Here is a 25,996-nt window from a genome sequence, read left to right on the forward strand (position 1 = left end):
CAGCTTCTTAACTCTAAAAATAGACTCCGGGACCTTAGGATGAAAAGAGCAGAAGCAGGTTTGGCCCGCCTGTGCAGAGGGCCTCATTTACAAAGGTTTGGTGCAGGACAGTGTCACAAGTCTTTTTGCTGTGCTGTCCTGCGTCAAAAGAAAAGGGCAGGAATGCAACATATCCACATGATATGGGACATTCTTGTCCTTTCTCCCAGCGCTGGCACACAAAATGCTGCCATACGCCAACGCAGGCACCCTTGCACCATGGTGCAAAGATGCCTGCGTTGCAGGGATGATTGTTTTTGTGCAGAAAGGTGCACCTTCCTGCATAAAAACAATCACAAGAGGCGTTTTCCTCCTCCTTTGTGTGCAACACACATAGAAAGAGGAAAAAACAGGAAGAAATAATGTTATTTCTCCTGTTGCGCCACCCCTGGGGTGGTGTAGGAATCTGACACATTCCCTGGTTAACAAACCCTTGTAAATCTGGAAATGCATCAGGTTCCTTGGGTGTTGCATGGGAACACCCACAGCAACACCCATGCATGAAAGAGAGCCATATTTACAAGGTCACGGGAAGCCACTTAAGATTACTTTTCAGTGGCCTTGTATATATGGCCCTGCAGCCTGTGCCGTTGGTATGTCAAAAAAAGTGATGCACGAGTGGCTCAGGATGCTTGTAAATGAGGTCCAGAGTCTCCTAAGTGAGTGATCCTGGTGCTGCACTGCACTGGAGTGAATGCACCTCACTTTCCCCTGAGGGAAGACAAAGACAAACTAGCGGGGAGGGGCTTATTATGCTGAGGAAAGGGTGTCATGGGAAACGCAGGGGCCTCACATTGTTAGGAATCTGAAGGGGAGGTATGAGGGGGTAATTTGTCCTTGAAGAATCTTCTCAGGCCATCAGGTGAGCATACTACCTTTTCAGGGAGATGAGGACATTGGCTTTAGATAATTCTTTATAGTGCTGGGCTTGCGTTTAAAGCCACTTGCATTTGTGGACCCAGCTTTTCATCAGGGCATATCTGGGTGAACAAAGCCTCTCCATCTAGCATGGAGAAGAGAAGTGGCAAGCCTTCCTTTTTGCTGTAGGAATCACCTTATCGGGCTATACCAGCCTGCGCAGGAAGGTGAGCCCAGGTAAGAGGTGTGAATCATCAGGAGGCCATCTGGAGTGCCAGTCACTGCCAGCAAGAGGAGCAGATATGTTGATACCTTTAAAGGATTCCTGATTTGACTAAGTGCATGCAGCTCCCTCCTCATTGTGTTCCCTCACACATTACATGTTACTTTTCTATTCTGCTGGTGAAAAAAATAAACCAAACCCTTGCTAGTCGTTAACAGCTTAGCTGACAAATTAAAACTTTCTCACACTTATAGTGACATTTAAGTTTACACTATCTAACGTTTGCCTGTTTGCTAAATAAAGGTGAGATCATTTGAGTCAGGGATATCATCTGACTGATTCCATGTAGATGAAATGTCAAACTTGTGGGACCGCTCGCTCCTTTCATTGGCGAGAATGGGGAAAGCAAGCCCAGAGGATTGATTGCTAACGCTGAACAGACCCACATTGCCAGATCACTTGACAGATTGTATGCACAGCTCGAGACTCATCAAGCTGTTATGAAATGAAACTCATTTGATGGGTTTTTCTTACTTTCATTCTATGACTGGTGATTGACAATGATTGAGAAATGATTGCATCGGCCGCAGGCGCCTTACTTGGCTTCCGTGTTGGGCGATGCTTAGCACACACACAACTCTAGCTGGTAGCAGATGGACCTTTTAGTCCATATCTTTATGCTCACTACCGGATGAAAGCTTGGGCAGAAGATAATAAAAAAATTGGGCAAATGTTGTGCGCTTTGAAATAAAGCTGCATTATTATTGCCATGGGTATGCTCTTCCTCGTCCACTCCCTCTTGTTTGACTGTGCTTGAGCTTGAGAGTGGCTGGCTTTGTGCATAAGAAACAATCCAGACGCAGCTCTTATGATGTTTATTATTTCAAATGGCATAAGAACTGTGCCTGGATTGGAAATTCAAGGCCTTCACGTCAGAAATTTGCTTACAAGATATCAGACACAAAAGCATAGTAAGTTTAGCGGAGAGCTGTTTCCTAGAAACATATTTATTTGCAGGCCAGGAGTCTAAAAAACGTAAGACAATATTCACATCCCATAGGGAAAAATAACGCGGATGAGGGGGATTGGAAAACCGAATCCCAACAACAGTTTGCACACAACAGAGAGTTTGCCCACAAGTTTGCCATCAGTAGGCAATTGACCTGTGGGAATGGCTGACATGTAATTGTTCACAGACCTATAGGCCATACCCAAGGCCACCAATCAAGACAAAAACTTCAGAATCATAGAACTGCTGAAGATGTATCACCACCCATTTCACAGCACCAATCACACCAGCGCTTCCAACCTGAAGTGTACTGTTTGTGCATGCTTGAGGTCCAGGCCTGGGCGATGAAGTCAGTAGACTCACGCGAAAGTCCTGGGAGGGGCAATCATTCCCCAAAATTCTCCTCGCCACTAGGGAGAGGCTGTGTGATTGAACCAGAGGTTGAGGAAGGCCCAAGGGGTCCAGAAGAAGATTCCACTGCTGTGGGAGAAGGACGGGGGGAGCAACTCATTTCCAGAACCACAGGAAACCATACTTGAGCCCTCCAGAGGGAGTCACTAGAACCAGCTCCGCTCTCTGATGCCAAGATTGAGCCAGGACCCTGGGGATCATCACGAACGGGGGATACGCATACCCTAGGAATGAAGACCAGTCCTGGAGAAAAGCATTGGTTGCTAACATCTCTGGATCCTGACGTTAGCTTAAAAATGTTTCAGCTGCTGGTTGAGCCAAGAGGCAAAAAGATCCATCAAGAAGAGAGCCCAAAGGCGTTGGAGAGAATGGAAGACTTTCGGGTGTAGTTTCCAATTGCTGAAGTCTTGGAGGTGACAAGACTGCCAATCCACCACCGAGTTGTTCCAAACTAGGAGATATTCTGCCACTACAGATATCCGATGCTGGAGGCAAAAGTGCAGGAAATCCTTTGCTATCTTCGCAAGGAGGCGGGACTTCATCCCACCCAATCTGTTGACAGTGAAGCCCAAGTCCTGGAGAAGAGAAATTGCCCATTTGAGGTGAGTAAGAATTAGAAGGGGACACTGGCCCATGATGATGATAGATTATCAGACGATCGCCCTTGGTCCGAAGCGATTGCGCTATTGGGCGCATCAATGTCATGAAGCCCCAACCAGCTGAAGAGAGTCTGAAGGGTACGACGTTGTAGTCATAGCAGTGACCCTGCCAAACGAATTGCAGGAACCTCCTATGAGGAGGAAAAATAGGAATGGTCAAGTAAGCATCTTTTAGATCTAAGCAGACCATCCAGTCCTTTTTCCTCTAGGATGTATCTTAACAAGAGGATGCCCTCCATCTTGAAATGGCGGTTGATAATCCAGCCATTGAAGTCTTTTAGATTCAGAACCTAACGGGACCCACCGCCCTTCTTTTCCATGAGGAAGATAAGACTGAGGAAACCGTGAGGATGAGGAAGAGCTTCCACTAAGGTCCCTTTAGTAAGGAGATCTGAAACCTCAGATGAGATGATCTCCTGATCTCGTAGGTAAAAATACATCTCGGGAGGGGAACACTCTGCTCTGGGGAATCATCAAATTTCAACTTGAAACCCTGAATCGAGTCCAGGACCCAAGAGTGATGAGTAATGTTTTGCCAGTTGTGTTGAAACAATGCAGTCATGCCCCCCAAAACCACATCTGAAATTGAAATTAGGCTCACCTGTAGAACCGGTGTCCTGATAAGAGGCTTGGGTGCCTCTGGATTTCCCTTTCCAGAAATGGCTGCAGCCCCCTCGAGGGCGGGAGGGGTAGAAGGTGGAGGAGGAATCCTAGTAACCCCCACTCAATTGATGGTAGCAGCTTCTCTGAGGACCTTGGTAGTAGTTGTGGCCGAAGGCTCGCCCTCTAAAGCATCCAGCCCTGGTAAAAAGGGAATGAAGAACTTTCTTGATGGGACCCCTGGGTCTTGCCCAGGTTCACATAAGTGGCAGCAAATTAGACAATTACTTGAGGAAAGGAGTTCTGAAGTGTAGTCCTTGAGTCAAGGGTCCTGACTCTGAAGAGGCCAGATCCATCAATTTTGGATCTATCTTAATAAGAATGGAACAACGCCTTTCACTAGAAATGGTGCAGTTGGCGTTCCCCAAAAAACACAAAGCCCATTGAGCCCATCCCATTAGAACTTCGGAGTCAATTGAAGTACTGGATTCTTTGGCCTGAAAGCCTAACTCCAGAATTTTAGTAAGAGGGCCCAAGACATCCAAGAGCTTTTCTTGACATCCTCACCAAGCATGGTCAATCCCCTTCTTAGGGTCTTTGGAAAATTTCTTCAGATAGGTCACCAGAGTGGGGTCTATCTCAGGTGACCTTGGAAGAGAAATCAGGAATGGGGCACTCCGATCTCAGCGAGATTGGAAGTCTTTGTCAAAACTATTGCGCATGTGTGCTTGCACATATTCCGCCACTTCAGATGGAGGGGTCAAGAGGATGACCTAGGATGAATAATATCCTCAGACTCGAAAGTGAGGACCTCTAGAGGTTGCAAGGCCATCTGAGAGTGGTGTGATTTGATCTTCTGTTTACGGGGGGAATCAGTCTCCTTCTCAGAGCACTGGGAGGAATCCCCCTTAGCATTTGTTCTATGGACAGACTGAGAGGAGGAATAATTGTGGTCCTTACCAAGAACCTCACCAACTTTTCTAAATCAGTCATGTGGGGGTTAGTATACGAATTTGAGTTGGGAGGCTCTTGAGAAATTGAAACACCTTTGCAGGCTCGAGACACAGATTTAGGGAGCCAGCCCTGTTGTTAACAAAGCCCAATAAGTGATGTTCAATAGGTTGTATAGCCTGAGTCAAGGCCACACTTACAGTGTGACGCAACCCAGCATCAAGTGCATAGATTAGGTCTTGTAGGACCCCCAAGAGTCAAAGTAAACACCTTTCCCAGAACCCTCCTACGAACCAGCCATAATGAAGGAAGAAGGCACATTAGTAGCAAGAACAGGGATCTCAAAATGCAGAGAGCTTCTGCAAACAAATAAACTTCAAACTGAAGTGGGGAGGTAATACTTTAACAAACTTCCCCCAAGGCAGATGTAATCCAAGGATATGGGTGTCAAAATCCAGAGAAATGAAGGTGTGGAGAGAGACTTGCCTTTTAAAAAGCACTAGACAGAGCCTAATTTATGATTATTACAGCCCAGGAATGAGCACAACTGGGTGTACATGGGGAGCAGAACAGCTGCGGGGCCAGAGACAGGAACATGAGTCTCTACAGTTTTCGTATGCACAGATCAGCTGATGTGAAGTCAGATATACGCGCATGCACGTGAGGCCCCAAGCACAAGAAATAAAAAAAGGACAGCACGAAGGATAACGCACGTCCTTGCTCCCCAATCTCCCGCTCTACAGAAAAGAAAGCGAGGCAGCGAATGTCCCTTGTGGGGAGGATAAAGGCTCCCCCAAGCCTGCGGGAATGGAGCAACAATATCAGGCCGTCATGCAAGAGTGCATAAAAAGAACCTAAGACTGTCAAGCAAGCAAATAATGGCAGACATAGTAATAACAGAGATCAATCAATCAATCAATCAATCATAGTATTTATAAAGCGCGCTATGTACCCGTCAGGGTTTCGAGGCGCTGAGGGGGGGGGGGGGAGCGCTGCTAGTTTAGCGGTCGAAGAGCCAGGTCTTGAGGAGCCTTCTGAATGCGAGGAGGTCCTGGGTCTGGCGAAGGGATGTGGGGAGAGAGTTCCAGGTCTTGGCGGCGAGGAAGGAGAAGGATCTGCCGCCGGATGTCTTGCGCTGGATTCGGGGTACGATGGCGAGGGCGAGGTTGGCGGATCGGAGTTGACGTGTTGGGGTGTAGAAGTGGAGTCTGGTGTTGAGGTAGGAGGGTCCGGTGTTGTGAAGTGCCTTGTGAGCGTGGGTCAGGAGTTTGAAGGTGATCCTCTTGTCTACCGGGAGCCAGTGGAGTTCCTTTAGGTGAGGGGAGATGTGACTTCGGCGGGGTATGTTGAGGATCAGTCGGGCGGAGGCATTTTGGATACATTGGAGGCGTTTGATGTCTTTGGTTGGGATGCTAGTGTAGAGTGCGTTGCCGTAGTCAAGTCTGCTGCTGACGAGGGCCTGGGTCACCGTCTTTCTGGTTTCTGTTGGAATCCACTTGAAGATTCTGCGGAGCATTCGGAGGGTGTTGAAACAGGAGGAGGAGACGGCGCTGACCTGTTTGGACATGGTGAGGGCGGAGTCCAGGATGAAGCTGAGGTTTCTTGCGTGGCTGGCAGGGGTGGGTGGGGGTCCGAGGACGGAGGGCCACCATGAGTCGTTCCAGGCCGAGGGAGTGCGTCCGAGGATGAGGACTTCCGTCTTGTCGGAGTTGAGTTTCAGGTGACTGTTGTTCATCCAATCGGCGATGGATTTTAGTCCCTCGTGGAGGTTTGTTTTGGCGGTGAGCGGGTCTTTGGTCAGGGAGAGGACGAGCTGGGTATCGTCGGCGTAGGAGATGATGCTGAGATGATGTTGGCGGGCCAGTTGAGCGAGGGGGGCCATGTAGACGTTGAACAACGTGGGGCTGAGGGAGGATCCTTGGGGGACGCCGCAGATGAGGTTGGTGGCTTTGGAGCGGAAAGGGGAGAGACGGACTCTCTGCGTTCTGTCGGAGAGGAAGGATGAGATCCAGTGGAGGGCTTTATCTTGGATGCCGGCTTCCTGGAGGCGGGTCAGTAGGGTGCGGTGGCAGACGGTGTCAAAAGCGGCTGATAGGTCGAGGAGGATGAGGGCTGAGGTTTCGCCGTTGTCCATTTGATGTCTGATGTCATCTGTGGCGGCGAGGAGGGCGGTCTCAGTGCTGTGGTTTCGTCTGAATCCGGATTGTGAGGGGTCCAGGATGGAATTGTCTTCGAGGAAGTGGGTGAGCTGAGTGTTGACGATCTTCTCGATGACTTTCGCTGGAAAAGGGAGGAGAGAGATCGGACGGACGTTTTTGAGGTCGTTGGGGTCAGCCTTGGGTTTTTTGAGGAGGGGTTGGATTTCTGCGTGTTTCCAGCTGTCCGGGAAGGTGGCAGAAGTGAAGGAGAGGTTGATGATCTTGCGGAGTTCGGGGGCGATGGTGGCGTTGGCTGAGTTGAAAACATGATGGGGGCAGGGGTCCGTGGGGGAGCCTGAGTGGATGGTGTTCATGGTTGCTATGGTTTCTGCCTCGTCCACGTGGGTCCAGGCGGTGAGGCGGCAGTCGCGGGAGGAGACGTCGGGGGTGGGGTCTGGCGGTGGACCGGTGATGAAGCTGTCGTGGATGGTGGTGATTTTCTGGTGGAAGAAGGTGGAGAGGTCGTCGCAGAGTTTCTGGGAGGGCGGGATGTCGTTGGAGTTGGCTTTCGGATTGGAGAGTTCCTTCACGATGCCGAAGAGTTCTTTGCAGTCGTGGGCGTTGTTGTTGATGCGTTCGGTGAAGTGGGCGCGCTTGGCGGTGCGGATCCGTTGGTGGTGTTCGCGGTTGGCGTTTTTGAGGGCGGCGAGGTTGTCGGGTGTGCGTTCTTGGATCCATTTCTTTTTGAGTTTCTGGCAGTTGCTTTTGGAGGTGGTGAGATCGTCCGTGAACCAGGCTGGTTTTCTCTTTCCTTGGGTGGTGGTGGGTTTCTTGAGAGGGGCAAGGGTGTTGGCGCAGTCGAGGATCCATTGATGGAGGTTGATGGCGGCTGTGCTCGGGTCGATTGCGTCGGGTGGAAGGTTGTTGACGAGGGTGCTGGTCAGTTGTTCTTGGGTGATTTTGCCCCAGCGGCGGTGGGGAGGTAGCTGGATGCGGTGTTGCTCTGTGGTTTTCTTATAGGTGAAATGGACACAGTGATGGTCAGTCCAGTGGAGTTCGGAGGTGTGGCTGAAGGAAATGTGGTTGCTAGAGGTGAAGAGGGGGTCAAGGGTGTGTCCGGCGATGTGGGTAGGTGTGTTGACTAGCTGGCGGAGACCGAGGTTGAGGAGGTTGGAGGTCAGTGACGCAGTGTTGACGTCGTTGGCATTTTCCAGATGGTAGTTCAGATCTCCCAGGAGGATGTAATCCGGGGAAGCGAGGGCGTGGGTGCTTGCAAGGTCGGCGATGGTGTCGTTGAAGGGGGGTCTTGGTCCTGGAGGGCGGTAAATGAGGGTTCCTCTGAGGGTCGTGTTGGGGTCCGTGTGGATCTGGAAGTGGAGGTGTTCGGCTGTCCTGAGGGTGTCGTCCGAGTGGGTGTGGATTTTGAGGGTAGCTTTGTGAGCGATGGCTATTCCGCCGCCGATTCCGTTGGTTCGATCTTTTCTGGTGATTTTGTATCCGTCCGGTATGGCGATGGCGATGTCCGGAGACGAGGAGTCGTTCCACCAGGTTTCGGTCAGGAAAGCCACGTCAGGAGCAGTGGTGTCGAGCAAATCCCAGAGCTCGATGGCGTGTTTTCGTGCGGAGCGGGTGTTGATGAGGATGCAGTTCAGGTGGTTGGGGTTGGATGTTTTCGTAGTTGGATTGGTCGTTCTGATGCAGGAGAAGTTGCAGGTACGGCAGGAAAAAGGTCCTTTAGTGTGCTTCGGGGATGCCCGGTAGCATTCAGTGGAGGGGCCGGGGTTGAAGGCGCGGAGTTCGTTGATCGAGTAGCGGATGCGGGGGGCGCAAGGGCCAGGGGGTGTGGCGCTGGGCGCGGTCCAGGCACGGACGGGCGCGGACGCGCAGCGCCAGCCATTAAGAAGGGAGGGGGGAGCAGCTGGGAGGCGGGAGGCGGGAGGGAGCGGCAAATGGGGGCGCGAGGGGGGCGGGCCGCAGGGAGGCAGCGGCAGGGAACGGGGAGCGCACAAGGGGCAAAACACTGAAAACGAGCAAAATACAAGCAGTTACAATAAGAAAAAGCACACAATCAGAAAAACAAAATGGCACAATATACGATCGGGGAGACAGCAATCAGGGGGGCACAAAGGGGGCAGAAGCGCCGGCGGCGAGGCGCTGAAAAAAGCGAAAAAAACGAAAAACACTTACGGGACGGCGGAAAGCGGCACACAGGTCAAGTGAAGCTAGTCAGAGCCCACTAGACCCCAGGGATGAGGCGCAGGAGGATGCCTGCGGGTGGAGGAGGGCCTCGAACACGCAAACAGCAGCGTGGTCAGGGGACAGAGGCAGGAGGCAGCAGGTTGGTGCTGCGGTCGTGGGGGGCGAGCTCAGGACCTGAAACAGGTCAGAGGTCGCTCACTCGCGACGCGCAGCGCCAGCCATTAAGAAGGGAGGGGGGAGGGAGGAGCAGCTGGGAGGCGGGAGGGAGCGGCAAATGGGGGCACGAGGGGGGCGGGGCCGCAGGGAGGCAGCGGCAGGGAACGGGGAGCGCACAAGGGACAAAACACTGAAAACGAGCAAAATACAAGCAGTTACAATAAGAAAAAGCACACAATCAGAAAAACAAAATGGCACAATATACGATCGGGGAGACAGCAATCAGGGGGGCACAAAGGGGGCAGAAGCGCCGGCGGCGAGGCGCTGAAAAAAGCGAAAAAAACGAAAAACACTTACGGGACGGCGGAAAGCGGCACACGGGTCAAGTGAAGCTAGTCAGAGCCCACTAGACCCCAGGGATGAGGCGCAGGAGGATGCCTGCGGGTGGAGGAGGGCCTCGAACACGCAAACAGCAGCGTGGTCAGGGGACAGAGGCAGGAGGCAGCAGGTTGGTGCTGCGGTCGTGGGGGGCGAGCTCAGGACCTGAAACAGGTCAGAGGTCGCTCACTCGCGACGCGCAGCGCCAGCCATTAAGAAGGGAGGGGGGAGGGAGGAGCAGCTGGGAGGCGGGAGGCGGGAGGGAGCGGCAAATGGGGGCGCGAGGGGGGCGGGGCCGCAGGGAGGCAGCGGCAGGGAACGGGGAGCGCACAAGGGGCAAAACACTGAAAACGAGCAAAATACAAGCAGTTACAATAAGAAAAAGCACACAATCAGAAAAACAAAATGGCACAATATACGATCGGGGAGACAGCAATCAGGGGGGCACAAAGGGGGCAGAAGCGCCGGCGGCAAGGCGCTGAAAAAAGCGAAAAAAACGAAAAACACTTACGGGACGGCGGAAAGCGGCACACGGGTCAAGTGAAGCTAGTCAGAGCCCACTAGACCCCAGGGATGAGGCGCAGGAGGATGCCTGCGGGTGGAGGAGGGCCTCGAACACGCAAACAGCAGCGTGGTCAGGGGACAGAGGCAGGAGGCAGCAGGTTGGTGCTGCGGTCGTGGGGGGCGAGCTCAGGACCTGAAACAGGTCAGAGGTCGCTCACTCGCGACGCGCAGCGCCAGCCATTAAGAAGGGAGGGGGGAGGGAGGAGCAGCTGGGAGGCGGGAGGCGGGAGGGAGCGGCAAATGGGGGCGCGAGGGGGGCGGGGCCGCAGGCAGGGCAGCGGCAGGGAACGGGGAGCGCACAAGGGGCAAAACACTGAAAACAAGCAAAATACAAGCAGTTACAATAAGAAAAAGCACACAATCAGAAAAACAAAATGGCACAATATACGATCGGGGAGACAGCAATCAGGGGGGCACAAAGGGGGCAGAAGCGCCGGCGGCGAGGCGCTGAAAAAAGCGAAAAAAACGAAAAACACTTACGGGACGGCGGAAAGCGGCACACGGGTCAAGTGAAGCTAGTCAGAGCCCACTAGACCCCAGGGATGAGGCGCAGGAGGATGCCTGCGGGTGGAGGGGGGCCTCGAACACGCAAACAGCAGCGTGGTCAGGGGACAGAGGCAGGAGGCAGCAGGTTGGTGCTGCGGTCGTGGGGGGCGAGCTCAGGACCTGAAACAGGTCAGAGGTCGCTCACTCGCGACGCGCAGCGCCAGCCATTAAGAAGGGAGGGGGGAGGGAGGAGCAGCTGGGAGGCGGGAGGCGGGAGGGAGCGGCAAATGGGGGCGCGAGGGGGGCGGGCCGCAGGCAGGGCAGCGGCAGGGAACGGGGAGCGCACAAGGGGCAAAACACTGAAAACGAGCAAAATACAAGCAGTTACAATAAGAAAAAGCACACAATCAGAAAACCAAAATGGCACAATATACGATCGGGGAGACAGCAATCAGGGGGGCACAAAGGGGGCAGAAGCGCCGGCGGCGAGGCGCTGAAAAAAGCGAAAAAAACGAAAAACACTTACGGGACGGCGGAAAGCGGCACACGGGTCAAGTGAAGCTAGTCAGAGCCCACTAGACCCCAGGGATGAGGCGCAGGAGGATGCCTGCGGGTGGAGGAGGGCCTCGAACACGCAAACAGCAGCGTGGTCAGGGGACAGAGGCAGGAGGCAGCAGGTTGGTGCTGCGGTCGTGGGGGGCGAGCTCAGGACCTCAGGATCAAAGGTACTGAACTGGCTGTGGAGCAGCAAAGAAAGAGGAGGCTTTATGTCTCATAGGCAATATATAGGGCTAGCGCTCTATGGTTGGTCACATGATATGTACATGCTCATGGGATGTTTAGTTGATATTAATCTTTGTTTTGCTTGGCTGCTGAAATATTAATGCATAGAAAGAAAAGAATAATCAGAGCTGCCAATCCTGACATAGAATTTAAATATGGCAAAAATAGACATTTTCAAGTGGAGTATCGCTTAAAGAAGGGGGGCAACGTTGTTTAGATCCTACAGAGGAGCCGCTACTGATTATTGGTATGGCCAGTCAGCATTCTCGGCTAGCATCCAACTCACAACGGGGACTGGAGCCTTCCATTAGCACCAGTATGTCTGTTACTTTGCAATGTGCAGAGGCCTAAATGATTATCCACTATAAGAACATATTCTAATCTACATTCGTACACTTTACTTTAAATGGTTATGAACTTCTTTACTTGGATAGATAAGCAGCTGTTTTTGGTGGTTGCTATTTAAAACAGATCTGAAACACCAACGTAATAAGTACGTCATACCTTAGCAATGGCTGCCCTTTCCCTTAGCAATCACACCTTCATTGCACAGAGAAGGGCATTTTCTCTCGATCTTTGAGTTTGGCAGTACAATAGTGATGCAGTTATCTCAAGACTCATATTCGTATTCATTGAAATATCATTTTAAAATAATCAAGTGATTCAAATTGTTTTGAGCTGGATCCACTGTCGAGGGGTAAGGGCAGAGAAGCGTTGCCCCCAACAATAGCAGCAGCTGCAAAACCTTTCCAAGAAAACGATAATAAACGGTGTTTATTATCACGTTCTTGAAAAGGGGCAGGGCATTGGGGGTGATGAGCACTTGAGGGGAGTGCACAGAGCACTCCCCTCAGAGCACATGGGTGTTTGGTTGGCCGGCCAGACACACATGCGCAGCAGGCTCTCTTCAGGCCAGCAACACAGTTGCCGGCCTGGAGAGAGCCTGCACAGGCTCCCAGTCTACCTGGGAATGCCCGCTCCCAGCCAATCCTGACGCTGCTTTGGATTGACTGCAGGGCAGGCTGGGAGCCTGTGCCTGCAGCTCTCACGTATGCTCTCATTATTCTAATGAGACTACTGGATTTGCGCAGTAGAATCTGGGTTTTGCTCCGGCTAACTAGCAGTAACTCATCTCTACCCAAGAGCAGGGATGATTGGGCAGCCGAGCGCATGACACAATTGATTTCTCAGGGAAATCGTGGTCACTCAGGTCTCATCAGTTTCTCTCAGTTACATCCGTCTCCCATACACAATGACAAACAGAGGCCGTACATGTTTCAATAAGGTTTTAATGAAGCAACTGCATCTTAGATAGGAAAGCATGTACTGCAATAACCAGGACGATACATCATGACAAGAGTAGAAATGTGACAAGGAGAGTGAAGCATAGAAATAACGCTACCATATTGTCACTAGAGTCAATATACTAATTCCTACCTAGGCTATAATAGAGCACAGCATGTTAAGCTCTAATTATGCCCTTCAAGTTTCCCTGGGAAGACATCATCCCCCATACCTGAGCAAAGTCTGCATAAGCAGCTATAGCGAAGCGTTCAGCAATCGGCACATAGTCGTGGTCCTCTGGCTGGAATCTCAATCTAATGTGTAAGGGACAGGGACGTGTTTATATGATAAAAACAGATGATGTTCTGAGAAAATGTCCCTATGTAAGGAAGTGTGTTTTCTATGAATACCAGAGACAAAACTTTTATCAGGTTCACCGGCAACCTATCTTACTGCAGCCTTGAAAGAAGCACAGAGTGAACGAGAATGTCTTTTTTTGAAAACGTAGTGCTGGCCTAAGCAAAAACAGCTAGATAGAGAGAAATAAAACAAGACTGCAAAAATGGCTATTGTTAAAATAATAAACAAAGCTAAATAAAATATTTTTAGGTTAAAGTACACAGCGGCAGGCCTGGTGTGATAAAATAAAGTGCATGGAGCTATAACTAAAATCACTAGACAACACAGCGAGGAGACGAGCTGCGTGCACCGGAGGAGGAAAGTGGTTTAAATTTTTTTTAAAAATGTAATTGTTATTGATCTCTTCCCCCCCATCCCATGCCCCGCCATGCCCCTTCTGGTTGTTGCGAGCCCCTCGTTTTCTTTACTTACCATGTTAGAATTGTGTATGAATGCAAAGAAAACAACAGCAGTGAAGATTGTGACAAATTCCAGTTGTGAAAAATATGATATTTCCATCTGAATTTTAGAATTGTTCGTGTTGTGTTTTCTAGAACTTGGCTTGCCAACAATAGGTTCCAAAGAGTTTCCCACCATTTCTGAACCAGTGATAGTTGGGTCAACTGGAGGGAAGCTCGAGACACAGAGGTGTTTCAGGGTATTTATTCAATAATATATTTCTATAGCTAAACTAGTGTTCTGGTTATAAGAGGTCAGAGAACGTAAGCAAATTAAACACTGGACACAATTACAATTTAAACTATTTCTTCTTTCTGTATGCCCTTTTTAATTCTCTTTCAAAAATTGATTTGACACATTTGTTTCTCTTCACTTATTGCCCCTCTCAGTATTTCTATCTTTTTTCTGCTTCTTATTTCAGTACCAGCAACGAAACTCAGCACCCAGATTCGCCCCAATGCTGGGCACTGTCACTGCCAGTACGACCTGATGGTGTTCTTTGAGATCTGCGAGTTGGAAGCCAATGGAGAGTAAGTAAACACCATAAACCCCCTCGTCCCTTAGAACTGTGTGAAATTATTAGAGCAAGAATCTGACAGCTGTTAATCTCTACCATAAGTGTCATTCACGTTGATTCCAGTGTCTGCAGCACCGTTCATTCTATCCACTTCTACTGATATACAGCATTCAATGAAGCCAGTCTCCATTACCTACGTTCAATGACCCAATTACTTTCTCAATAATTCTGTGTCTTGTGTTTTGATCCCAAGATATGTTCCCCAATCCCAGCTGTTATGATAGGCCACCATGAGCCAATGCCCTGGACTCCAAAGGTAAATAAATCCTGCTTAGCAGCCAAAGCATTCTATAAGCAAAGACACACATTTGTCACTCTGTCAACCTGTGACCCCCTGAGGTTAGCGCAAGTAGCGCTGTATCAGAATACAGCACAAGAATTTGATAACCACCCCTAGGATTCCAAAACTGTCCAATGTCAGCTTATACAGATCTACTACCTGAGAGCCACTGATCTCTACCTAGCTACCTGTGCATGTCACAACCTTTGTAATCCTGAAAGATGTTCAGTTACCTATTGTTAGCATGTTTCTAACTTCAGTCATTAGGTAGGTTCATTAAGTGTATCAGAATCTAGTGCTCAAATTCCTTTATCATGATCTCCATATAAAACTCAGACTCTTGAAGATTGATTTGATGATATCTGTATAGAGTCATAATAATGCAATATGCATTCCAATATTTTTCCCTTAGGTACCAGATTGGATCTCAGAAGTTTTCTCCAGCAATGCTTCCATGTGTGGCTAGGTGGCACCATGTGGATTTGGGTAGTCTCCGTACGACCCCCAAATTGACAGAGTGGTGCCAAATTTAAGGCACACCCCTAAGCATTGACATCAGCCTCTTTCTTTCTGCACCCTCTGACATAAATCCGGAGATGCACTCCCAATTCTGTCAGCCTTTCAATGACCTTCAAATTAATTTAGTGTGCTAGGCAAAGATTTCCCCTCCTAAGACAATGGGTTTCAAAATAGGTCATGACTGTAGAAAGGAGATGTCAGTCGTGGACCCACATGAGGAGTGTCTGTGGTGTTTGCGCTTGGAATATGACTCAAACTTGCCCAATCAATATGCCGTCATGCACCCAAAGGCAATCTGGGACTGAGAATCAAGCTGACAGCGGTGACCAACACATAACTTTTGGTTTGGGGTGGCCACCTTGGAGAGGTGGACATCAGAGGATTCTGGTCTCCAGCGTCAGCTCAGCTCATGATCCGTCTTCTGCAGCTGAATGGTATCCTCTTGACATTGAAAGCCTTCCTCCTATCCAATAAGGGAAAGCAGGTTCAGTGGTTTACGGACACCACTGTCATGTGGTATCTGAACAAACAAGGTGAGGTGGGGTGTGGTTGTGTAGCCCTCTGCCAGGAGGCTCCTCGCCTCTGAACTTGGCTAGAGCTTCAGGACAGTTTCCTAGGCATGCCTTCGATGCGTTGTGGATCACAAATGTCAGTTACATCCAGAGGTAGCACAAGGTCACATCGTAGAATGGGGAGAGATGTGTCTCGATCTACTTGCCACCACCGTGAACGCGCAATGTCAACAATTCAGAGCGCTGGAGTTTCGAAAGTGGCTCTCACTCGGAGATGCATTCTGCCTCGAGTGGAACTCAAGACTCCTGCATGCCTTTCTGCCAATACCACTCCTGCCCCAAGTTATCAAGAAGATCAGGAATGTATGGGCCTCAGCCATCCCACTGACTCTGAATTGGGCACAGACTCTATAGTATCCTAAGCTCCTGAGCATAAGCATCCATCCTCCATTCGGGCTGCCCATTCAGGAACATATCCTGTCTCAGCAACAGGTCAGAGTCTTGCACTCAAACCTGAACATTTTCCAACTTTATGCCTGGGGATTGAGCGACAATATTTGAGAGTTTTTGATTTTTGTCCTCAGGTCTATAATGTCATCTTGGCAACCAGGTGTCCCTCCACTCGGACTGAATACTCCTGCTGCTGAGACATGTTTGTGGCTTGGTGTTCCTCACGAAATGTGGGCCCCCTTTCTTGCTTCTCTGTCAGAGGTGTTACGGTATGTTTTAATTTTAGCTAGACAAAGCCTTGCCCAGGGCACTGAGAAGGGTTACCTGTTAGACACTTCAGCTTTCCAGCAGTTGGCGTATCAACGTTCCCTGTTTAGATCACCAGCTGTGACTTTTGTTTTTTTTAAAAGGTTGCAGCATTTGTTCCTTCCTACCCTTTTTGTTATTCCCCAATTGGATCTCAGTTTAGTTCCATTTACCTCATGTGTTCTATCTTTGAGCCCCCACACAGCTGCTCTCTGGGGCTGCTGACACTAGACTTCTAGTGACCATTATATCAGAGAGGAGGATCAGTGATCTTCAAGCTTTATCAGTTCACTCTTTGTACATCAGCTTTTTCCTGGACATATTGGTTTGTGTGACACATGTCTCTTTTCTGCTTAAGGTGGTAACTCACTTTCATGTCAGCAAGAGCATCACACTGCCTACAATTTTCGCCCCTCCTCATCCTTCTAGGGAGGAGTTGAGGTTCCAATGCCTAAACAGTAAAACAGCTGTTTCTTTCTACATCAATTGCCACCATCCAGTGGACAAAGAGGTCTTAATTGGGTTAATTTGAGTGAAGAAAAGCACAGCAGTGTATAAACGGGCCATCTCTCCATGGATCATACTCTGCTTTAAGATCTGTTACACATTAGCTAAAAAGCAGGCTCTTTAGTGATTGGGGGCCCTTTCCATCAGGGCCAAGGCCTACTACCACATAAGCACACTGGGTGCCTGTCCTTGATGTCTGACAAGCTGGCACATGGGCGTCACTCCATTTGTTCACAAAGCACTATTGTTGATCAGGTTCTCCAGGACTTTTTGGCTTAAGGCTGTTCCCAGACCCACCTCCAGGGAAGTATTGCTTGTTTATTTATTCTAAAATGAGGAATTAGCAGCTATAAGTCTCTAGCAGAAGAACAAGGGCCTGATTTAGATCTTGACGGCAGGGAATACCCCTATCACATATGTGACAGATATCCCATCTGCTGTATTACAATAACATTACATCCCATGGGGATCGTTATACGGTGGAAGGGATATCTGTCACGTTTGTGACTGAGTATTCCATCTGCCACAATCTAAATCAGGCCCCAAGTTACTTACCTTCAATCAGTCAATCAATCAAAGGATTTGAAAAGCACACAGTCACTCAGAGTGTCCTGGTGCAAAGCAGATTGGTTGGCAAGTGCAAAAGCTAGCCTACTGATAATCCGATTGAAACAACCAAGTTTGCATTTGAAACAGTGTCATAGCCTATACATTCAAGGGGTGGGCATTCCAAGCTGTGACAGCAAGAAAGAAGAAATAAGTGCCACCTTTTTCTCTTGATTTGTGGGAGCACTGCCAGCACATCGCCAGAGGAGCGAAGAGTTCTTACAAGATGATATGGAGTAAGCCTATTGGCCAAATACAGAGGGCCCTCCTGATAGAAGGCTGTAAGAACCAATGTGAGGCCTTTAAATGTATCCTCTCTTTGATCAGCAGCCAAGAAAGCTCCTTAAGGTGTTGGGGAATGTGTGCACATCTGGGTACTTTTAATAAAAGTCATGCAGCAGCATTCTCTACCAACTGAAGTCTCTTAAGCTTATATGCCTGAACACCCAAGTAGAGAGATTTGGCATAATTGAGCTGGGAAGTTATAAGGGCATTAATTACTGTCTTCTGAGACTGTATCGAAAGTAGATACAGATATTTCGTTATAGACATTAGAAGTTCAAAACAGGAACCAAACTTGACCCCTACATTTTTCACTGTAATAGCCGGGTCTGGCTGAGGCAGGACATTAGTGGTTCAACATTCGCCATCCCAGGTAGGGGGAGGAGAGCCAAATAACAGGGTCTCTGTTTTGTAAATTACAGTACCACATCCAATGAAAAAAGGCAGTCAAACAGGTCTTAAGCCTGCTGAACACATTGGGTAAGTTCCTATTGAGAGTAAGGAGGAGCTGAGCACAGTCAGCATAAGACACAATTTGGATGCCAAAAGACTACCACTGAGGCCAAGAGAGTCATATATATATATATATAAAGTAAATAGCATTGGGCTCAGGGTGGACCCTTGTGGAACACCAAACTTTAGTGGTAGAGGATCAGAAGCAAATGGGGCCATCTAAACCGACTGGCTTCCGTCAGACAAAAAAGAATGAATCCAAGACAACATGGCTGCACCCACGCCTATAATTTTCAAACGTTGCAGGAGAATGGAGTGACACCATATCAAAGGCAGCTGATATGTAAAAGAGCAGCTATGCAACCTGTTTCCCTTGGTCTACTGCCAGTTTGATGGTGTCGGTAACCTCCACTAAGGTGGATTGGGATGGATGCAACAGCTGGCCATCTTCTAAGTAATTATACAACTGGTGATTGATAAGGTTTCCAGTATCTTAGGGAAGGCAGACAGTAAAAAGACAGGCCTAAAATGTGTCCGAATTGATCTATCTGCAGATGGCTTTTGTAGTAAAGGAATCAGTTTGGCTTGTTTCCACCAACTTGGTACAGTTGCCGACTGAAATAATCTATTTAAAAGAAGATTTAAGATAGGTTTGATGGCCTTAAGGCTAGCAATCAGAATACAAGGTGGGCAAGGGTCATCTGGTTAACCCGACTTACATGCTTTCAAGGCCTGTTCAGACTCTTCCATAGAAATGGGAGCAGACTCAAGAAGAGAAGAAAACAAAGCCTTAGATGGGATACTACTTTCGAGACTATCATATCTGAATTCCACCAAATGGATAGAATGGACTGCTGAAGAATACTTACACCCTGCCCCACTGAATCTGAACCTTCAATACATATGTTAGAGTGCAGAGACTACAGGGAAAAGGGTAAGGAGAAGAGAAGACAGCAGCCAGTAAGGCATCCAATGGTCAATACCGAAACAAGAACAAAAAACTAATTTCTACTTCTGTATTACTTTAGTGGTCATACACACCAAGATTGAAACCCACCTATTGATAAACACACTATTTCTTGGCTGACTGCCTCTTTGTAGAGATGTGTATATACATGTTCATATCTAGAAAACAAAAGTATTTTGAATCATAAACTAAGAATATGAGAGTGACATTAATATAGCTATCTAAAGCATGTGTGCAATAATACCTGTGTGTTGTTACTGAGTAATTAAAATATAGCTTTCTGTGTCCATGACATCTCTGTAATGTCCACTACAAATACTGATCTTTCAGTTAATTCATTAACTGAATTAATTTCAGTTTCATTAACTCTTAGAATAATTCTAATTTTAGTCACTAGATGGCAATGTTGATCCTTCCTGAATGCAAATAGAATTAACTTGTGTTGTAACACTTTCAGAGTTCCAGTCTCTTTAACCCCTTCGCTGCCAGGCCTTTTCCACCTTCTGTGGCAAGCCTTTTTTTTGGCTATTTGGGGTAGTCAGCGCATAAGCCTTCATAACTTTTTATCCACATAAGCTACCCCTTAAAATGTGTGTACTTTTTCCCAATATCTTTGGGATTCTAGAGGTACCCAGATTTTGTGGGTTCCCCTGGAGGAGACCAAGAAATTAGCCAAAATACAGCTAAAATTTTGTTTTAAAAAACAAAAAAGGGGGAAAAGGGCTGCAGAAGAAAGCATGTGTTTTTTTCCATGAAAACGGCATCAACAAAGGGTTTGTGGTGCTAAAATCACTATCTCCCCAGCTTTCAGGAACAGGCAGACTTGAATCAGAAAACCAAATTTTTCAACACAATTTTGGCATTTTACTGGGCATACCCCATTTTACTATTTTTTTTGTGCTTTCAGCCTCCTTTCAGTTAGTGACAGAAACGAGTGTGAAACCAATACTGGATCCCAGACAGCTAAATATTTCTGAAAAGTAGACAAAATTTAAACTCAGCAAGGGGTCATTTGTGTAGATCCCTCAAGGTTTTAATACAGAAAGTAACCGCTAAAATAAAAATAAATTGAAATTGAGGTGAAAAAAGAGACATTAATGTCCACGTTTTCTTCTAAAACTCTGTCTAGCTATGGCAGATTTTGGAAAGCAAAGTACTGTACTGAAGTCTCTACCTATGACAATAAAACCCGGCAACGAGCATAAGAGATTATCTACTTTATCAAGAGAAGTTATATCATCTTCAATTGGTACATAGAAACTGACTAAATGAAGCAATTGGTTCTCTATCCCCATGCTAACTAGTACCCATCTAGATTTTTGGTCCCTAACCACCTATTGTACCTGCCCCCCTTTGTTGTGCAAAATCAACACTACCACCTCTCATACCACTGCATCAGCGGAAGAGAAAAGCGCATCGGAAACAATATTAGGTAGCTTTGGCTCTTTCGCTTGAGCCTTAAGATGAGTTTCTTGAAGCAGAATTATTTGTGATCCTGACCCCTTGAGCCACTGACGAGCTAATCGGAGCTTGATTTTATTGTTTGCCCCATTAATATTGCACAAGACTATCTTTGTTTGGGTAATCATTCTAATATCAACTTCATCCCTCGTCAATATTCCATAACAAAGTCAGCTCTAACACCTATTAGTTGCTTATCCTTTCTCAATATTTGTTTTCTCCTCGCCTACTCATCCTTCTCCACCTTCCCCACAGAAGTGAGAGCTTGACCACTCACCTGAAAAGCAGGTCATCTGCAGGGGCAATGACTGTTCCCCCTGTCCTCCCAGGGCACCTCTCAGCACTATTGATCTTAACACGGGAGTCCCGGCAGGTGTCCTCAAAGGGAGGGGGATTTGGATGATGGAGAGAGAGAGACAGAAAGAGAGATACTGACACTGCTGCCTGGTCCAGCTTGGCCCCTACACTTGAGGGTGCAGGTGATCAGTATCAATGCATTGTTGAGGAGTCAGGTTCTATACACGAAAGGAACAGGTATGAGTGATGTGCTGCTGGGGGCGTGGCTAGCCGAGCCATGATGGCGGACGCGTAACTCAACGGGTCCGTCGGGGCCTTCCGAAGATCCTGCAGTAATTGACATCCCCCGGGAGCCAGCAGCGCTGATCACATGGGAGAAGACGGAGGAGCCAGTGGGGGGCAATGGACCCGACTTTAAGATTGCATGAGTGGCTCTACGTGACTCCCTGGGACGGGCCCAGGTGAGAATACTGCCCGGCCTTGAAAGCAGGCTCATGCACAAGAACGCTGAGTTGGCGGAAGCATAGCGAGGCGCGTGAGACGGCCAGGGCCGCCTGGACGCTGCCGGCCCCGAGGGAGACTATCGGAGGAGCGAGGACGTCTATCCTGCCTCCTTGCGCCTGAGGTGCCATCGCCTCTGACGGTGCCGTGGGTGGAGAAGGAGATCTGCGGTTCGGCACGTCCCCGGTGGGGAGGCTGCAGCCGGAATTGGAGCCGCAGTTGGAGCCGGGGCATGTAGTCCGTCTAGTTTCTGAGGTCCCGTTATTGTCGCCGCAACGGAGGGGGTGAGTGAAGCCTCCGGCGCAGTTTGGACCGCCCCCCCCAGAGCACCGGGAAGCCACTAGGTGGTGCGGGGGACCCCTTGCTCGCGTTGTGGGCGTACGGATCAGAGTTCTGAGGACATTGGGGGAAGGACAAGCCTTATGTGGCACGGTGGCAAATCGGAACAGAGCGTGTGAAGACGGCCCCCGCTCCGGTGGTGGGGCTGCAACAATGAGAGGAGAGGAGCATGGTGGCTGGAACCACTCGGGGACAGTGAGGGAACCCCCTAACCGCTGGGCTCACCAAACGGTCTCTAACTGTTGGCAGCCTCGGTGCCTGAGCCACAAAGCGAGAGGGGTGAGTGCGGCCAGTACCCGCGAAGCACTGGATTGGCGTGAAGGGCCTGCAGGGAACCTTGCAGCGGGTTGAGACAGACGGAGGGGGGTTGCCCCCCAAGCCAGAGAGGTGTCGCACCAACATCGTGGTCTAGGCCAAAGAGCACCCAGACGGGGACCTGCGCGTCCCCTGCCCGTTAGACATTTAGCATAAAACATTTCACGCTGAGGATGACTTCCAGGGGCAGAACCAGGGGCAAAGCACTAAACCGTAAAACCCCAAGCGACCACAGTACAGGGAATATGGAGGACCTTATGCAACCCAAGGTGTAGCCCACCCTTGATAAGATCCTTTTGTGCAATTGAGGACACCAAGGCGACCCTGCGGCATGACATTAACCAAGTGGCAGTAGAGGTGGGTCTGTTGAGGGCGGACCATCAAAAGCTGACGGACAGAGTGAGAGAGGCAGAGATAACGTTAACAGAGATAACACCGAAACTCGATGCCCTGGCAGCCACGGTTTTGCATCTAACTGATCGTGTCCAGCAACTAGAGTGACGGGCAGAAGAAGCCGAAGGGAGAAGCCGCAGGAACAACGTACGTGTTGGGAGTCTTCTGGAGGGCGCGGAAGAAACAAACATGGTGGAGTTCCTCGAGGGATGGCTGAGTACGGTGGTGTCCCCTGAGCACCTTACTCCGTTCTTCACTCTGGAGCGGGCACATCGGGTGCCCTCAGGACCTCTAGCACCAGGGAGGCTGCCTCGAGTGGTGGTGGCGAAGCTGTTGCATTACAAGGACAGGGATATCCTGCTCCAGAGAGCCAGGGACACAGGGCCCTTCAGGGTGGCGAATGGTGTGGTGACGCTGTTCCCTGACTTCACAATGGAGGTCTAAATCAAGCGGGCCGTGTTCCTGGCAGTGAAGAGGGCCCTTAGGGATGAAGGGATTCAGAACTCACCTCTTTTCCCAGCCAAACTGAGGGTGATCGTTGATGCTAAAACCACGTTTTTCCAAAACCCAGAAGAGGCATGGGAATGGTTGGAGGCAAGAGGATTGGAGGGGGGCCATCGCACGCAGAATGATCAGACAGGCCATGCAGGCCACAGAAACCAGAAGAGACAGCGTGACAGAAAACGCCTGCGAACTGAACCGACCCTGGCTCAAAAACAACTGTTGAAAAAGGAGGCGCTGGAGGCGGCGGCGGCCGTGTCAGGGAGACATCCTCGGCAGACGGTGGTGGGAGAGACTCAGACCGTGCATCTGTGCCCTCGGGAGAGGGTTCTGACCATTCCAGAGGCGCCCCGAAGGTGACACCACAGACTGAAGATGAACTGGGCTGAGTGATACTGTAGTCTGGCCCGAGGTGAGGAGAGTAATACGTTCAAGGCCCCGACGGGCACGGACCCACCCCCCTGTTGGTTTCTCGGCCACTCCGTTCAGACTGGCGAGAACTCTATCGAACTTGTTGACTTGGTTGCACTGTTACACTGCTTCATGGGCAACCTACAGTTTGAGAGGCGCCCTGGGGACGGGGAGTTGGGGTTTACAGTTGAGTACTTTGATGGTGACGTGGGTGATGAGTATTGCATACACGAAGTTCAGCAGATGGAGGGAGAGGAATGAAACGCCGGGGGGACATGGGAGCCCCAACTTGACGTAGTCATTCTGACTTGGCCGATTACAACTTCCTAACTTGGAATAGAAGGGGGATGGGGTCACCCGCCAAAAGACATGTTGTCATATCTGAAACGACTGGGTGTACACGTGGCTCTGCTGCAGGAGACCCACCTCACTGCCAGTGAAATAGATAAATTGAGGCGAAGATGGAGAGGACAGGTGTTTGCCACCAGGTATTCTGCCTATGCTAGGGGAGCATTGGTATGGGTCAGCGAGGGAGTCCCTTTTGAGGCTAGAACCCTTGATGTGGACAGAGAGGGCAGGTTCGTGATTGTGGAAGGTATGCTTCATGGAATCCCGATTGTCCTGAGTAGTGTATATGCCCCTAACCAGGATCAGATCCCTTTCATGCGGCACCTGTCGAGTCATCTCACATGCCAGCAGGGAGGGGGGCTGTTGATAGGGGGGGACTTTAACAGTGTGACTGATATAGAATTTGACCGCTCCACTCCACCGTTGGTAGATGCACCATTGCATAAGATAGCTAAACATTTACGGGAATGGATGCAGGGCTGGGGTCTAGTGGATGTCTGGCGTAGCCAGCACCCTGAGGATAGGGACTACTCCTACTACTTGATCCTGCACCAGTTACATACCAGGATAAACAGGGTGGTATGCTCTATCAATGTAGCACGGGGAATGATACACTCTGAATACCTGGGGCGCACCCTTTCTGACCATAACCCCCTGTTGCTTACCTGGAGGGCGACTGAAGATAGACCCCCTATACCAGTGTAGCGATTGGGCCCCACTGCGTTGGAAGATCAGGCACATAGGGAGGCACTCCTCTCTTATCTTGCGGATCACATTAATATCAATAAAGGATCCGCTTCGGCCAGATGTGTGGAGTGGGAAACACTCAAGGTCCCAGTAAGAGGTCACTTCATGAGACAGACAGTTGGGATAAAGCGTACACTGGAGCTGGAACTAATAAAACTGGAACGGGTCATCCATGAGGGGGAAAAGGAAGGGAGTGGAGCGGAGTCGGAAAGCGATAGTTTTGAGGAAGCGAAGATTTCTCATGCGCGGATTGAGGAGCAGTTGAGATGCCACAGTGTGCAGAGATATTTGGCCTCGATACAGGCAGAGGAGGGCAGACCGGGTAAGATGCTCACGTGGTAGGTGAAATCCGGGGGGAGGGATCGCCTCTTGTGAATGTGCATGACATGAGGGGATTGCACAGATATAAACCAGGTGACATTAATGACGTCTTCAAAGACTAGTATTAAACCTTTCTTTATAGAAGCCCGGACACGTTAGGGATTGAATCGCTTAATGTCTACTTACATCCGCTGCCTGTCTTGGCATATGAAGAGAGGGACAGGTTGGTAGGGCCGGTGACGCTAGAGGAGGTCCAGGACGCCATCACGCAATTAGTGGCGGGGAAGACACCGGGCACAGACGGTCTCCCAATGACTTCTATAAGAAGTACTTCTGGCTCCCCAACTGATTGAAATGTACGCAGAGGCATTCCAGTGGGGTCTCTTACCCAACTCATTGAGGGAGGCTTTAGTGGTCTCACTACCCAAGCGGGCCACTGGAGAGGTATCAGTGACTGACTTCCACCCGCTGTCGATGTTGGACTGTGACTTTAAAATTCCAAGTAAGTTCATGACCAACCGACTTCTCCGACATGTCCCCAACTTAGTACATGAAGACCACAAAGGGTTTGTCCCCACACAAAGCACTTCACTGAACCTAAGACGCCTATTTGCTCTTTTACATATGCCTCAGACAGAGATGCCCTCTGATGCGATGCTCCCAGCGATAGATTTTGAAAAGGCCTTCGATTCGCCTAGATGGGACAACCTGAGGATGGTGATGTGCCGTATGGGGCTGGGCGAGGGATGGGTGAAGTGGGTAGACCTGATGTATGCAACACCCCTGGCAAGAGTAAAGACGGACAGAACGGTCTTGGAGGCATATCCCATATGTAGAGGTACTAGGCAGGGCTGCCCGCTGTCCCCATTATTATTTGCCTTGGCTATTGAGCCGTTGGCATCTCAGTTCCGGATGGAGGGCAGAGGCTGAGGTGTGGAGTGGGGGCCAGTGGAACATATTATCTCACTCTATGCAGATGATATTTTAATTTATCTCAGGGACGGCGAGTCTGGACTACCTTGGGCATTGCCTGAGTTGGACAGCTTTGGTGACCGCTCGGGGCTCCGCTTAAATAGTAGCAAGACCTATGTCTTCCCTCTAACAGCAGGTACGGGGTGACCCTCATTGTGTCCAGAAGATGTAGTGTGGGCCCTGCACACCTGCAAATACCTGGGCATACAGGTGTTCCATGACCTTAAGGATCTCCGTGAGGGCAACATAGGCAGGGCGCTCCACTCGCTCCGAGCATCTGTGGGGTTCTGGCGGTCCCTTGGGTTGTCCATAACGGCCAGAATATCCTTGTCCAA

General features: G+C 49.6%; 1 protein-coding gene across 3 annotated transcripts in view; it reads left to right on the plus strand.

Moving 5' to 3' along the window:
- The window catches only part of KIF1A (kinesin family member 1A), a 3,950,406-nt gene that overhangs the window by 2,075,445 nt on the left and 1,848,965 nt on the right, over nucleotides 1-25,996 (plus strand). For all 3 annotated transcript variants that reach the window (XM_069213666.1, XM_069213667.1, XM_069213668.1), the window contains exon 34: nucleotides 14,018-14,126. In XM_069213666.1, coding sequence (XP_069069767.1) covers nucleotides 14,018-14,126 — 109 coding nt within the window. The remainder of the gene's footprint in view (nucleotides 1-14,017; nucleotides 14,127-25,996) is intronic.

The sequence above is a fragment of the Pleurodeles waltl genome, chromosome 11, assembly GCF_031143425.1.
Source record: "Pleurodeles waltl isolate 20211129_DDA chromosome 11, aPleWal1.hap1.20221129, whole genome shotgun sequence".
NCBI classification, from domain to species: domain Eukaryota; kingdom Metazoa; phylum Chordata; class Amphibia; order Caudata; family Salamandridae; genus Pleurodeles; species Pleurodeles waltl.